The sequence below is a fragment of the Schistocerca nitens genome, chromosome 1 (assembly GCF_023898315.1).
Source record: "Schistocerca nitens isolate TAMUIC-IGC-003100 chromosome 1, iqSchNite1.1, whole genome shotgun sequence".
Classification (NCBI taxonomy): Eukaryota; Metazoa; Arthropoda; class Insecta; order Orthoptera; family Acrididae; genus Schistocerca; species Schistocerca nitens.
The window spans coordinates 347280008-347294938 of NC_064614.1; the positions used below are offsets into that span (position 1 = coordinate 347280008).

Sequence of the window (14931 nt, forward strand, 5' to 3'; positions counted from 1 at the left end):
ATATCGGAACATATTCGTCGGACTGGGGAGTACATATTTATTGAAATCTACCTTCTCTTAAGTCTTTAGAATTCTAAAGTTAGCCTTGATAAAGTACAGGGAGCCTAAGGTTAATTACAACTTTCAGAAATCAGACTGGAGTTGTTAGAGTCGAAAGACATGAAAGGAAAGCAGTGGTTCTGAGGGGAAGACGGGGAATCAGATAGGGTTGCTGCCTAACTCCGATATTATTCAGTCTGTACGTTGAGCATGTAATGAAGGAATCAAGGAGAAATTTGGAAGGACTATTAAAGTTTAGCGAGAAGAAATGAAAATTATGACATTTGAGAGGTGGCATGAGCCCCCTCTCATAATTCTATCTTACGATTTTCCTCTCCAATTGCATACGGTGAAAAGTCACTATTCCTTCACACGCGGACTTCCCACGCAGCGTCTGTCACCTGGGTGGTCCTGTGACAGGCGGGCGCTGCTGATCTTGAAAGGGTTAAGCCGATGGATGTGAGGGAGTCAAGTGAATGCTTTCCAGACGCCGACATTGTCAAAAGACACGCCCGCAGGGGCCTGAAGTAGCGGCTGGGCTAGAGGTTCCGTTACTTCGCAGAAACTTAGCGAAAACACTTTCTGGCGGGCTACCAGCGAGGCGTGGGAGTGACTTGTGTACCCAGGCAGTTGTGGCTGGAAAATTCCCGCGCTTTCCGCAAAGTCGTAACTGTGATTGGCTTGCTCAGGGCATAGCTCCATGAAGTAGCAAAATCAGCGCAGAAATTGGCGCCAAGAATCTCCATTGGTGGAATGGTAGTGCTCCGGCAATAGAGTGGAATTTTCCGCCGGTTTTCGAGTTGCTGATTGGAACGTTTCACCACGGCCACTGTCGTGGGGGCAGGAATGTTCTGTGTTCGGCCTGTACGGGTGCTCTTGAGGAGTCGGCTCTCGCCTTTCGGTCGGAGTAGGTTACAAGACTGAGCTCTCGCTGCTCTGGACAGCCTGCCTTCCGTTGGCTGACTAATATACTTTTATTTAATTGTAACTGTTTGACGAAGTTGCTGAAGTTTCGACTTCAACGTAACTTTCCGAGTACAGTTGGCAATTGAGCGTTCTGCGTACAAGCGGCCTATGTTGTCTGTCTTGAGCAGTTTTGGCTAAAGTTGACTGTATCGGAGTTACAGTGTGAGTCCTCTTGTTAAAATCAATCACAGTACCATCAGTGATTGTGTGGCGAGCCTTCTTTGTCTCCCTCAGAGGCGCATTTGTATTGCTAGGAAGTCTTTAGTCTGGAACAACCAGACCAGGATAATTAGTTTCGGGCTATACTCGCGACATTATCATCACCACGACGGGACGTCGAATAACCAGCCATCGCCTCTGGTACGCCAGATCGTGTTCTTGCAGTTAAGAAGACAGTTTGGTAATGTATGTCCGCAGCACCGGCAGATAGGGATTTTCCTAGGTGATAACCAGAGCTAAGCAGAGCGCGCCTGTTCGTCTTTTTCTAACTTTGTTCTGTCTTGGGTGTTCATTGTCTGAATTCTCACTACTGTAGCAGCAATTAATGTTGGGTTGGCTGTGTGTCTCTCTTAAGACTTGAGTTGCAAGGAATTGGCTCCACATACCACTTCGTCATAAATGTCACAATCTAGTTTAGGGACAATTCACCATCACAGCATTTATTTGAGTATCCAATTTGAGCCAATGTGATGTATCATAAATGTTTCATGTGTTTTTGTTTATTATTTTGAGTTATAACAAATCATATTGTTATTTTGGACAGAACTTTCATTCTGTTAATCGGTAGAGCAACCCTATCATTTCTCACTACGTTAATGAAACTTTCCTTTATTTAACTTATTTATCAAATGAAATTATTGCAGGTGCCAAACTCTTTTCTGCTCCACTTGCAGGGTCGATTACAGTCACTTCGCGTTTCTTTTTAATCCATGTGCAACAGCAAAAGTCGGGGTTTGAATAGGGGGGGGGGGGCTTAGAGCATCATTTTCCAGTGATATTGTAACTATATCAGATATGTGACAGGGTCTCGAAGTGCTGGCGTACAGGATTGCTAGTGTCACGAAAAGAGGTCACAACATGGATATTTACAAACGAGAAACAAAGGTGATGACCTATAGTCGAATTAAATCAGGCTATGCGCAGGGAATTCGATAAGTAAAATAGGAATAAAAAATACCTGACGACTTTTTATTATTTATGCACCAAAATAACAGATGAGTGCAAAATAAATGAGTGCAAACAACTAATGACGACAAAATAACTGATGATGATTGAAATAGAGACGACATAAAATGCCAGCTCACTACAGAAAGAAAAGCTTTTCCGATAAAGAGGAATTTGTTAACATCTAATGTCATTTTAAGTGGTAGGAAGTCTTCCCTGGTTGTAATCATAAGTTACATATTCATCCGAAATAATTTAATGAAAACTCAATGGAACTATAACTTACGAAAACTGAACTGACGACACATACAGACGATCAATGAAACTAAGTAAATTTGATTGAGCTTCCAGATATAGAGCACATTTTTCGGAATGCAATAAGAAATCAGCCATATGCCTCTAATACTAATGTATTAACTGATGTTACTGAAATATATTTCACATATAAAATATTATGGCCAGTGATCCTGGATTATTATTCAATTTTCTAATGATTATAAAATATCAACATGAAATGTATATTTTATAACTAAATGTCTAAAATTACTCATTTGTTTCGCTTGTATATCTGAAATTGCTGGAATGTATTGTTCCAGTATATAATCAGCTGATAATTTCAAATTAACAACATACATTTAATGAAAACAAAATGCTTGCTTACAAAAAGGTGCATATGATAATTATAACGTTTAGAAAATGAGAACTAAAATGCAATTCTAAAAACACGTCCAAACAAAAATAAAGCCGTTAAAATTTGAACCAAAAATAAAATAAAAGAAACAAAATTCAGATCTAGTTTTTTTCAGATAGACAACATTAATTCCATAGGATAATACTTCCCTAGCACAAATAATGAAGAGAAATTTGAGTCTAAGAGTGAGTTTTTCATAAATAGTGAATAATATTATATGAATTATTCCATTTAGTCTACAGTTTCTTTGATGAATAACGATTTTTTTGCAAATATATTACTTATTACTAATATAAATGAAAATTGTAGGTCTGCAAAATGAAGAACGAGTAGGCAATTACCCATTCTCTCTGTCGCACTACGTCACAAAAATCAGCTACAGGATTTTCCACGAAGTTATACCCGCCCTTCCGCAGCTCGCCTTACGAACCTATGGCGACTCAGTGTGCAGATATGATCGCCGATGTTAATTTTCCATAAGTGCGTTAGTAAAATGCCTTAATACAGACGTTAATTACTAATAATACTAAACCAAGAAACATATATGGACAGACGCTACATAAATCTCTACACACTATTCTACACGTTAGAGGGAAATTTATTCTTAGTCATCCTTTACGTCAGCTGCAGAATTCTTCCAGGAAAGGCAAGGCTTGCTTTTCAGTTCACTGATGGCCTATACCTCCTCAGGATTTCCTGTTCAGTTATATGAATATGCAAAAAAACGTACCAAGTTCGTGTTCATATAGTAGAGTTTTTTCCTCAGGTTAATAAGCGAATATTTATTTGCAGTTTTTGAATGAAGTATTATTTATAAAAGGCCAGCAGCACGAGTTGTAAACTGTCAGCCACACTGAAGAGCCTTCACCGTGTGTAACATGCTGTCAGTATGTATTCGGCAATGTCGATTCATTGTCTCCACTATCTACGGCTGCATCACCCAGGCCTCGGGTCTTCCAGTATCTGAAAGGGTGCAGAGCCTTAAATTGGCTCCCACTGTTACAGAAGTAGGTCACCTCGTTGTTACGGAACTTCAGATATTTTAACGTAAGTCAAACAATGGATTACGGCAGAATAATGCTCTAGCTTTAAACGTGATCAGTCCTGTTCCGTCACACATACTGAGACCCACCTTGCAAGTTATGCTGTGGATGTGTGGTAAATGGCTCCATTCAGTGCAGGACACTCTACGAGTGCCAGCTATTCGTGAATGGAAGATTGGTTGGTTGGTTGGTTGTTTGGGGAAGGAGACCAGACAGCGAGGTCATCGGTCTCATCGGATTAGGGAAGGACGGGGAAGGAAGTCTGCCGTGCCCTTTCAAAGGAACCATCCCGGCATTTGCTTGGAGTGAATTAGGGAAATCACGGAAAACCTAAATCAGGATGGTCGGACGCGGGATTGTACCGTCGTCCTCCCGAATACGAGTTCCGTGTGCTAGCCACTGCGCCACCTCGCTCGGTCGTGAATGGAAGAGATTATTTCTGAGTACCAATAAAACATTTAATGCCGAGAGAAGTTCAATAACTTTCTGGTCATTCATTAATTCGCCCCAAGAGACAACGGCACTATTAGACGGCTTAACAATATGCTGTCGCCGGCAGACAGCAGCGAGACGCCGCATTTACCAATTCAATCCGTTTCCCATCAGCACTGCGTAGGTCACTGACACAGTCGCACTTACAAATTAAGCGCTTCTCAGCCTTTGTTTACAGGAACGTATTCTACTTGAAAGCTTCTTTCACAACTACAGATGACTACTCACCTAATAAACTGAAAATAATTCCACTAGATAAACGATATAGTCTGTCTGTCAACGTAAAAGCAAGCAGTGTTCATGGGTAGAAGAAGTCGTAATTCCCGGAAGAATTCCGGAATTATTTCCGTACAGGATCGCTCAAAAATTGTTCAAATGGCTCTAAGTACTATGGGGCTTAACATCTGAGGTCATCAGTCCTCTAGATTTAGAACTACTTAAACCTAACTAACCTAAGGACATCACAAACACCCATGCCCGAGGCAGGATTCGAACCTGCGACCATAGCAGCCTCGTGGTTCCGGACTGAAGCGCCTAGAACGGCTCGGCCACAGCGGCCGGCCGTGTAGTATGACTAGAATCAATTTCCCCTGTAGTTATGTAGAGCAGTTTGCAGAGACTTAACCAGAATGTGTCTATATGCCGTTATACAGGGTGATTCAAAAAGAATACCACAACTTTAAAAATGTGTATTTAATGAAAGAAACATAATATAACCTTCTGTTATACATCATTACAAAGAGTATTTAAAAAGGTTTTTTTTCACTCAAAAACAAGTTCAGAGATGTTCAATATGGCCCCCTCCAGACACTCGAGCAATATCAACCCGATACTCCAACTCGTTCCACACTCTCTGTAGCATATCAGGCGTAACAGTTTGGATAGCTGCTGTTATTTCTCGTTTCAAATCATCAATGGTGGTTGGGAGAGGTGGCCGAAACACCATATCCTTAACATACCCCCATAAGAAAAAATCGCAGGGGGTAAGATCAGGGCTTCTTGGAGGCCAGTGATGAAGTGCTCTGTCACGGGCTGCCTGGCGGCCGATCCATCGCCTCGGGTAGTTGACGTTCAGGTTTATACCAACGTTTAATACACCACCTATCAGGAGGTTTAACACCATACTTCGTTCGAAATGCACGCTGAACAACTGTCGTCGATTCACTTCTGCCGTACTCAATAACACAAAAAGCTTTCTGTTGAGCGGTCGCCATCTTAGCATCAACTGACGCTGACGCCTAGTCAACAGCGCCTCAAGCGAACAAATGTACAACTAAATGAAACTTTATAGCTCCCTTAATTCGCCGACAGATAGTGCTTAGCTCTGCCTTTTGTCGTTGCAGAGTTTTAAATTCCTAAAGTTGTGGTATTCTTTTTGAATCACCCTGTATTATTAAGACTCACATTTGTATTTAATGTAATATTAAAACACTTTGTGGAAAAAGTACCCCTCCACCCCGAACGGGAGTGTCTGCACACTGCGTCGCCAGCGATTCACAAGATGAGCAGCGGGAATATCGGCATAACTTTGTGAAATACCCTGACGTTGCTTTTTTGTGTCGTAGTGTGGTAGAGAAAATGGGGAATTGTCTGCCCGCTCTTCATTCTGCAGACCTATGAAGAAGTGCATGACCACAGTCCGCGCCACCCACCATCCTCCCATGATTGTAACCTCCACTACCGCCTTTCCACGCTGTTATACCCCCAGAACACAAATAATCCCTTAGTGAGGTTCTACTGCACTTAGATGTGGTACAAAATAAACATCGACTTTGCAACATTAAAACACTGCAATTTTCTATCCCCTGCCACGTGGAAGCTATTATTCTAAGAGAAAATATGAATGGGACAATGTTTGTAGGAAATTTGACATAGTCTTCTCTTATATTGAGAAACATTTTCGCTAGACGCAACGGTTTTCGAGGTGTTCAATAAAAAACTTAAAAAAGTGAACTTCACCCTCATAAGGACGCTTCTGTGGCTCCTGAACTGTCGTTGAGCGGCATGTAGGTCCCAGCTCCGACAAATCTTCGTGACTCGAAACAGCGGATGCTGTTGTCATCATGGCGTCATATAAGATTTTATACGCTGCTGATGTTTGCCTCTGCCGACCGGGGTGATTGAGCGGTTCTAGGCGCGACCGCTACGGAGGCGTTTCAGAATAGAACCACGCGACCGGTACGGTCGCAGGTACGAATCCTATCTCGGGCATGGATAAGTGTGATGTCCTTAGGTTAGTTAGTTTTAAGTAGTTCTAAGTTCTAGGGCCATCTGAACAATTTTTTTTTATGTGTGCATCTCATTCAAATGCTCATGAGTGTATTTAACACTTGTGAAACATTATCATCAATTCCATACACTATTCATATTCATAAAACTTTCCTCACGCTCGGTTACAAGTCTACGATGGATGTCAAATGATACAACATTCTTTCGACTGTGATTGTGACTGTGACTGTGAAAACGTCGTTCTTGGCACATTCGTTGCAGGCTGCATCTACTAATACAGCCTTTCACACTTCTTGCTTGACTATATGAGTACCACTAGCCAGGCCTTTACCACTTAACAAAAATGGTGGAAAACCCACCTACATGAAAAATTACGACTATGATTACATGATGTGGTCCAGAAGGCTGCGCTGCAGCTAACCGATGCCCTGTCCTAGCCTTTTGAGTTGTTTGGCAAAATAGTGTCGCTGCACGCCATAACAGTCCGCTCCTGTAGCTCAGTGATCAGCGTGTCTGGCTGCTATGCAAATGATATGGATTCAGTTCCTGGTACTGCCAGGGATTTTTCCTTAGCGGGTAAACTAGAACGGGGTGCACTCAGGCTCGTGGTGGCAATTGAAACTGCAAGGTCATGAAAGTCGACATTGGACGGAAGAGCGGTATACTGACACATGGCGCGCCATACAGCACGCAGTGGCGCCGTTGGCAGGGAATGACACGACTCTCGGCCGGTCCCGATTGAACCATCAGGGCCAGAAAGCGAAGCTTTGTTCTTTGCTTTGCTACGTTACAGTAAGCTCGACTGATATTTTACATTTAATGTAAAGAATTTGAACTATAAAAATTATTTTACGTTGCGGTATATTGTGATAAATGATATAAGGCGAAGGCGGTGAACAAGCAGGGAAATATTAGCTGAAAAAAAATGCAGGTATGTAAAGAATTTTGGCTGTAGTATCTTGCCAAATAGTATCTCAAGAAAAGCAGTTCGAATAATATTAATCTTAGATGTGACTATTTAGTTAGCACCATAGATACATCTTCTCCTGTGCCTTGTATGATTTACCTCGTGTGGCCCATTTCTGGTACGCCTGCTATTCGCTGAGGACTGAGTATGTCTAGGTAGTGGGCTAGTGATTTACTGCACGAGGAAACTCTGGGTCTCGTGTGGTACTGACAGAGGTCAGATTTTACCGCTCCCACGTGGTGACCAGTTTGTTTCTATAAATTAATATTTGCCGAAGATATTAAAAATTCCCACGTTTCGGTCTTCATTTGGTGGCAGGAGAGCCAGCTAAAATGTTCTATTCTGTTATTTGCTTGAACACCGAAGTCTGTGCTGTGTTGCGATGGCCAGAAAATAAATATTTTTACATCTATACATTTAAAGTTCCTTTGTGAAAGTATACATCAGAAAGATATACCAGTAGTAGGTCAATAAGACAGCCAACCGGTTGCAGTAAATGGCACTCAGTTAACCTTAGCCTTGGTTTCAACGGATTTAAAGCCGTGTTCTTCAAAAGACAAGTAGTAGGCATTTAGTTGTTAACAAGTTCTGGAATTTTATGTGACTGATTTTACTGATTTGACAAGCCCTTCATTTTAGAGCACTTACCTTTCACAAATGGCTTTACAGATCGTTGCCGGCACATTTCATGTGGAGATGTTAGATCGCTTTACTTACTGACTGTTTGCTAATGTGAAGTTCTTCAGAACACGGTTTTAAATCCGTTAAAACCATGGATAAATTTAATTTAATACCACAGTTTATTGCAACTGTTTGGCTGTCTTATTGATAAGCTATTCTGTAACCGTTGCTGCAATGCAGCCATATACAAAATAAAGATACGCGGCTGTTTGCTGATGACGCTAAGGTGTGTGGGACGGTGTGGTCGTTGAGTGATTGTAGGAATTTTCAAGATGACTTAGACAAAATTTCTAGTTGGTATGATGAACGACAGCTTGCTCTAAAAATAGGAAAATATAAGTTAATGAGGATGAGGAGGGAAAAAAATATTGTGACGTTCGAATACACCACTAGTCGGGTTCTGTACGACACAGTCACATCGAATAAATATCTAAGAGTAACCTTGGAGAACGGTAAGAAATTAAGAAATGGAATGCGCCCTTCGCGCAGTTGGTAGGGCAGGCGAATGCTCGACTTCATTTTATTGGGAAACTGTAGCTCACCCATAGTGTTTGATCCTCACCAAGTCGGAATAAAGAATAAGATCGAGGCGACGTAGATGCATGTTGGTAGATTTGTTTCCTGTAGGTTCGATCAGCATACATGTACACTACTGGCCATTAAAATTGCTACACCACGAAGATGACGTGCTACAGACAAGAAATTTAACAGAGAGGAAGAAGATGCTGTGATATGCAAATGAGTAGCTTTTCAGAGCATTCAGACAACGTTGGCGCCGGTGGCGACACCTACAACGTGCTGACATGAGGAAAGTTTCCAACCGATTTCTCATACACAAACAGCAGTTGACCGGCGTTACCTGGTGAAATGTTGTTGTAATGCCTCGTGTAAGGAGGAGAAATGCGATCCATCAAGTTTCGAACTTTGATAAAAGTCAGATTGTAGCCTATCGCGATTGCGGTTTATCGTATCGCGACATTGCTGCTCGCATTGGTCGAGATCCAATGACTGTTGGCAGAATATGCAATGCGTGGGTTCAGGAGGGTAATAGGGAACGCCGTGCTGGATCCCAACGGCCTTGTATCAGTAGCAGTCGAGATGACAGGCATCTTATCCGCGTGGCTGTAACGAATCTTGCAGCCACGTCTCGATACCTGAGTCAACAGATGGGGACGTTTGCAAGACAACAACCATCTGCACGAACAGTTCGAAGACGTTTGCAGCAGCATGGACTATCAGCTCGGAGACCATGGCTGCGGTTACCCTTGACTCTGCGTCACAGACAGGAGCGCCTGCGATGGTGTACTCGACGACGAACCTCGGTGCACGAATGGCAAAACGTCATTTTTTCGGATGAATCAGGTTCTGTTTACATCATCATGGTGGTCGCATCCGTGTTTGGCGACATCGCGGTGAACGCACATTGGAAGCGTGTATTCGTCATCGCCATACTTGCGTATCACCCGCCGTGATGGTATGGGCTGCCATTGGTTACACGTCTCGGTCACCTCTTGTTCGCATTGACGGCACTTTGAACAGTGGACGTTAGATTTCAGATATGTTACGATCCGTGGCTCTACCGTTCATTCGATCCCTGCGAAACACTACATTTCAGCAGGATAATGCACGACCGCACGTTGCAGGTCCTGTACGGGCATTTCTGGATAGAGAAAATGTTCGACTGCTGCCCTGGCCAGCACATTCTCCAGATTTCTCACCAATTAAAAACGTCTGGTCAATGGTGGCCGAGCAACTGGCTCGTCACAATACACCAGTCACTACTCTTGATGAACTGTGGTATCGTGTTGAAGCTGCATGGACAGCTGTACCTGTACACGCCATCCAAGCTCTGTTTGACTCAATGACCAGGCTTATCAAGACCGTTATTACGGCCAGAGGTGGTTGTTCTGGGTACTGATTTCTCAGGATCTATGCACCCAAATTGCGTGAAAATGTAATCACATGTCAGTTCTAGAATAATATATTTGTCCAATGAATACCCGTTTATCATCTACATTTCTTCTTGGTGTAGCAATATTAATGGCCAGTAGTGTATCACGGAGGTTCTTCATGAACTACAATGTGAATCCCAAGAGGGAAGACGACGCTGTTCTCGCGTGCCATACTACATAAATTTGAAGAACCAGCAACTGATACTGAGTATAGAACATTCTAATGCCACCAAGTACACTTCACGTAGGGGCCACGAAAATAAGGGAGACTTTTAGACCGTCGTCTTTCACAGCCTCAATTTGAAAGTGTAACAGGAAAGGAGATGACTAATAGTGGTACGTGGCACCCTTTTCCATGCAACGTACGGTGGCTTGCTGTGTATGTGGAAGATGTATGTAGATGTAGAGTGAACCATGTCGTAAAATGCATTACAGCACGTCACGACAAAAAGGAATGTTGCAAAATATTCGTTACATAGCAAACAGACCAGCTGCAAGACTGACTCAAATAGTAAAGAGAAGAGCAGAATAGGGAACGAAAGAAGAAAACGTTTGAAGAAAATAGAGAGAGATGCCTACAAAAGTAAACTGCTTCGGTGGAGAGCAGTTTCCCGTTCCTGTGTCAGAACAGATGTGTCAGATGTTGGTTTCCATTCATTTAGTTAGTTTTGTTCGCTAATGAAGTTTTAATTGTCTTTCGAAAGCAAATTGTAGACACGGAAGTTGGTCGCCTTCTAAGTGCCACTCCATTACACAGATGCTCGCAGGCTTTTCTGAGAGCGCTCACTTTCCGGCCCGGTCGGTTCATAGCGGGCCGCCTGTGACGGAAAACCGCGCGGCCCGCAATTAACGGGGCCCGCAGCGCCACGGCCTGAATGGCCGCCACCGACGCCCCACAAAGGCGATATTGCCGCCGCCGCCGCGAACGCTACGCCCCCGCCTCCCGGGACGCTGCAGCCCATATCGCCAGCCCCGGCTGCCGTCGCGGCTGAGGCCCGTGTTAAGTGGTAATTTGCCAGCGCTGGCTGCCGGCCTCTGTGCCTAGCGCTGGTTCGCAGCGTGAACTCCGCCGCCACAGGTGTGGATACTGCATGCACGCGCCTACCACACTCATCTCCGGGACGGTTCTGCGTGTTCTGGATCAGATATGGGGATTAATTAGCAGCTATCCGCTTCGGCAATGTGATGGCAATTAAAACGAACACACGCATCCTTCAAAGTACACGTCATATCTAGAAGCAGCACATAATAACTTCCCTCGACACCTTTCAAGATTCATGTTCAAGATAGTGGAAGCAAGACTAAAGAAAAATCAAGACACGTTCATAGGACTGTCGACCAGGAGAAAGCGTTCGACAGTGTAAAATGATGGAAGATATTCGAAATTCTGAGAAAAAATAGGATTGGTTGGTTGGTTGTTTGGGGAAGGAGACCAGACAGCGAGGTCATCGGTCTCATCGGATTAGGGAAGGATGGGGAAGGAAGTCGGCCGTGCCCTTTCAAAGGAACCATCCCGGCATTTGCCTGGAGCGATTTAGGGAAATCACGGAAAACCTAAATCAGGATGGCCGGACGCGGGATTGAAAAAATAGGGGTAAGCTTGCGGGAAAGATGGGTAGTATACAATATGTACAGGAACCACGAAGGAATAATAAGAGTGGACAACCAACATCGAAATTCTCGGATTAAAAAGGGACGTAAGACAGTGGTGTAGCCTTTCGCCACTACTGTTCAATCTGTACGTGGAAGAAGCAGTGATGGAAATAAAAGAAAGATTCAGAAGTGGCATTAAAATTCAAGGTGAAAAGATATAAATGATACAATTCGCTGATGACACTGCCATCCAGAGCGAAAGTGAAGAAGACTTACTGATCTGCTGAATGGAATGAACAGTCTAATGTGTATAGAATATGAATTGAGAGTAAACCGAAAATGATAGTAATGAGAAGTAGCAGAAGTGAGAATAGCGAGAAACTTAACATGAGGATTGGCGGTCACGAAGAAGACGAAGCTAAGGAGTTATACTAGCCAGGCAGCAAAATAACCAATGACGAACGAAGCAAGGAGGACACTAAAAGCAGACTGTCAGTGGAAAAAAGGGCATTCCTGGCCAAGAGAAGTCTCCTAGTATCCAACATAGGCCTTAATTTGAGGAAGAGATTTCTGTGAATGTACGTTTGAAGCACAGCGCTGTATTCTAGTGAAACATGGACTGTTGGGAAACCGTAACAGAAAACAATCGAAGCACTTGAGCTTTGGTGCTACAGACGAATGTTGAAAATTTGGTGTACTGATAAGGTAAGGAATGAGGAGGTTCTGCGCACAATTGGAGAGGAAAGGAATATGTGGAAAACACTGACAAGGAGATGGGACAGGATGATAGGACATCTCTTAAGACATCAGGGAATGACTTCCATGGAGCTGTAGAGGGCAAAAGTTGTAGAGGAAGACAGAGATTGAAATACATCAAGCAAATAACTGAGGTAGTAGGTTGCAAGTGCTACTCTGAGATGAAGAGGTTGGCTCAGCAGAGGAAATCGTGGCGAGCCACATCAAACCAGTCAGAAGACTGATGACCCAAAAGAAAAAAGGAATTAAGATCACGGTGGTAAATTACTGTGTGTGTACTATGTCACGTAAGCAGCTATATAAATACCATCATTCTACAAGGGCTGAATTAAAGCCCATAGAAAGAAGGACCAACGGTAATAACTGATTTTTATTTCACAGTTTGCTGTTCTACATACAAAAGATGAACTAGTTACACGCAACGTCGAAGTTGACGATTGATACAGTACCTAAACTGCGTTACATTTGCGACAGCGAGAAATCATGCTGACACCAACTGCGAAGACAAATACGAAAAATGATGGCACATAAACAGTCCTTTCGGTCAATTTGCCAGTGAAACAGAGGAGGGAATGATTACCAGTAACATAAGGTACCCTACAGCATGCAACGTATTGTCGTTTGCGTAGTATTTATGCAGGTAAAGATTTAATCGGAACAGTGGGAATCGCGAGAGCTATCACGCTAATACGACGCAGCATCATCAAGGAGAGACACCACAAGTTCCATCACGTATACCATATCCAGATGAAGCAACTCACTGATGAGCAGATTACGTGGAGCGAGAATATGACTCCCGCATTTCTCCTGTTATTCCAAATGTTTCCAGCCACTGTCTATGAAACTAGGACCGGATGATTTAGCGGACCAACGAAAGCAGAGTTTGGTGTGTCACACCATGTTCCATGCTCAAGCTGTTTACCATTAATGTTGTAATCAGATAGTATTAAATTGGCATTTATACCAAGGTTTTTTTTTTGGTCATCAGTCTACTGACTGGTTTGATGCGGCCCGCCACAAATTCCTTTCCTGTGCTAACCTCTTCATCTCAGAGTAGCACTTGCAACCTACGTCCTCAATTATTTGCTTGACGTATTCCAATCTCTGTCTTCCTCTATAGTTTTTTGCCCTCTACAGCTCCCTCTAGTACCATGGAAGTCATTCCCTCATGTCTTAGCAGATGTCCTATCATCCTGTCCCTTCTCCTTATCAGTGTTTTCCACATATTCCTTTCCTCTCCGATTCAGCGTAGAACCTCCTCATTCCTTACCTTATCAGTCCACCTAATTTTCAACATTCGTCTTTAGCATCACATCTCAAATGCTCCGATTCTCTTCTGTTCCGGTTTTCCCACAGTCCATGTTTCACTACCATACAATACTGTACTCCAGACGTACATCCTCAGAAATTTCTTCCTCAAATTAAGGCCGGTATTTGATGTTAGTAGACTTCTCTTGGCCAAAAATGCCTTTTTTGCCATAGTGAGTCTGCTTTTGATGTCCTCCTTGCTCCGTCCGTCATTGGTTATTTTATTGCCTAGGTAGCAGAATTCCTTAACTTCATTGACTTCGTGACCATCAATCCTGATGTTAAGTTTCTCGCTGTTCTCATTTCTACTACTTCTCATTACCTTCGTCTTTCTCCCATTTACTCTCAAACCATACTGTGTACTCATTAGACTGTTCATTCCGTTCAGCAGATCATTTAATTCTTCTTCACTTTCACTCAGGATACCAATGTCATCAGCGAATCGTATCATTGATATCCTTCCACCTTTTATTTTAATTTCACTCCTGAACCTTTCTTTTATTTCCATCATTGCTTCCTCGATGTACAGATTGAAGAGTAGGGGCGAAAGGCAACAGCCTTGTCTTACACCCTTCTTAATACGAGCACTTCGTTCCTGATCGTCCACTCTTATTATTCCCTCTTGGTTGTTGTACATATTGTATATGACCCGTCTCTCCCTATAGCTTACCCCTACTTTTTTCAGAATCTCGAACAGCTTGCACCATTTTATATTATCGAACGCTTTTTCCAAGTCGACAAATCCTATGAAAGTGTCTTGATTTTTCTTTAGCCTTGCTTCCATTATTAGCCGTAACGTCAGAATTGCCTCTCTCGTCCCTTTACTTTTCCTAAAGCCAAACTGATCGTTACCTAGCGCATTCTCAACTTTCTTTTCCATTCTTCTGTATATTATTCTTGTAAGCAGCTTCGATGCATGAGCTGTTAAGCTGATTGTGCGATAATTCTCGCACTTGTCAGCTCTTGCCGTCTTCGGAATTGTGTGGATGATGCTTTTCCGAAAGTCAGATGGTATGTCGCCAGACTCATATATTCTACACACCGACGTGA

General features: G+C 43.0%; 1 protein-coding gene across 1 annotated transcript in view; it reads right to left on the reverse strand.

Annotated features, from left to right (window-relative positions):
• Positions 1–14931, reverse strand: part of LOC126247724 (uncharacterized) — a 114078-nt gene that overhangs the window by 80089 nt on the left and 19058 nt on the right. The window contains exon 2 of the mRNA XM_049948509.1: positions 11012–11311. Within this exon, the coding sequence (XP_049804466.1) occupies positions 11012–11311 (300 nt within the window). The remainder of the gene's footprint in view (positions 1–11011; positions 11312–14931) is intronic.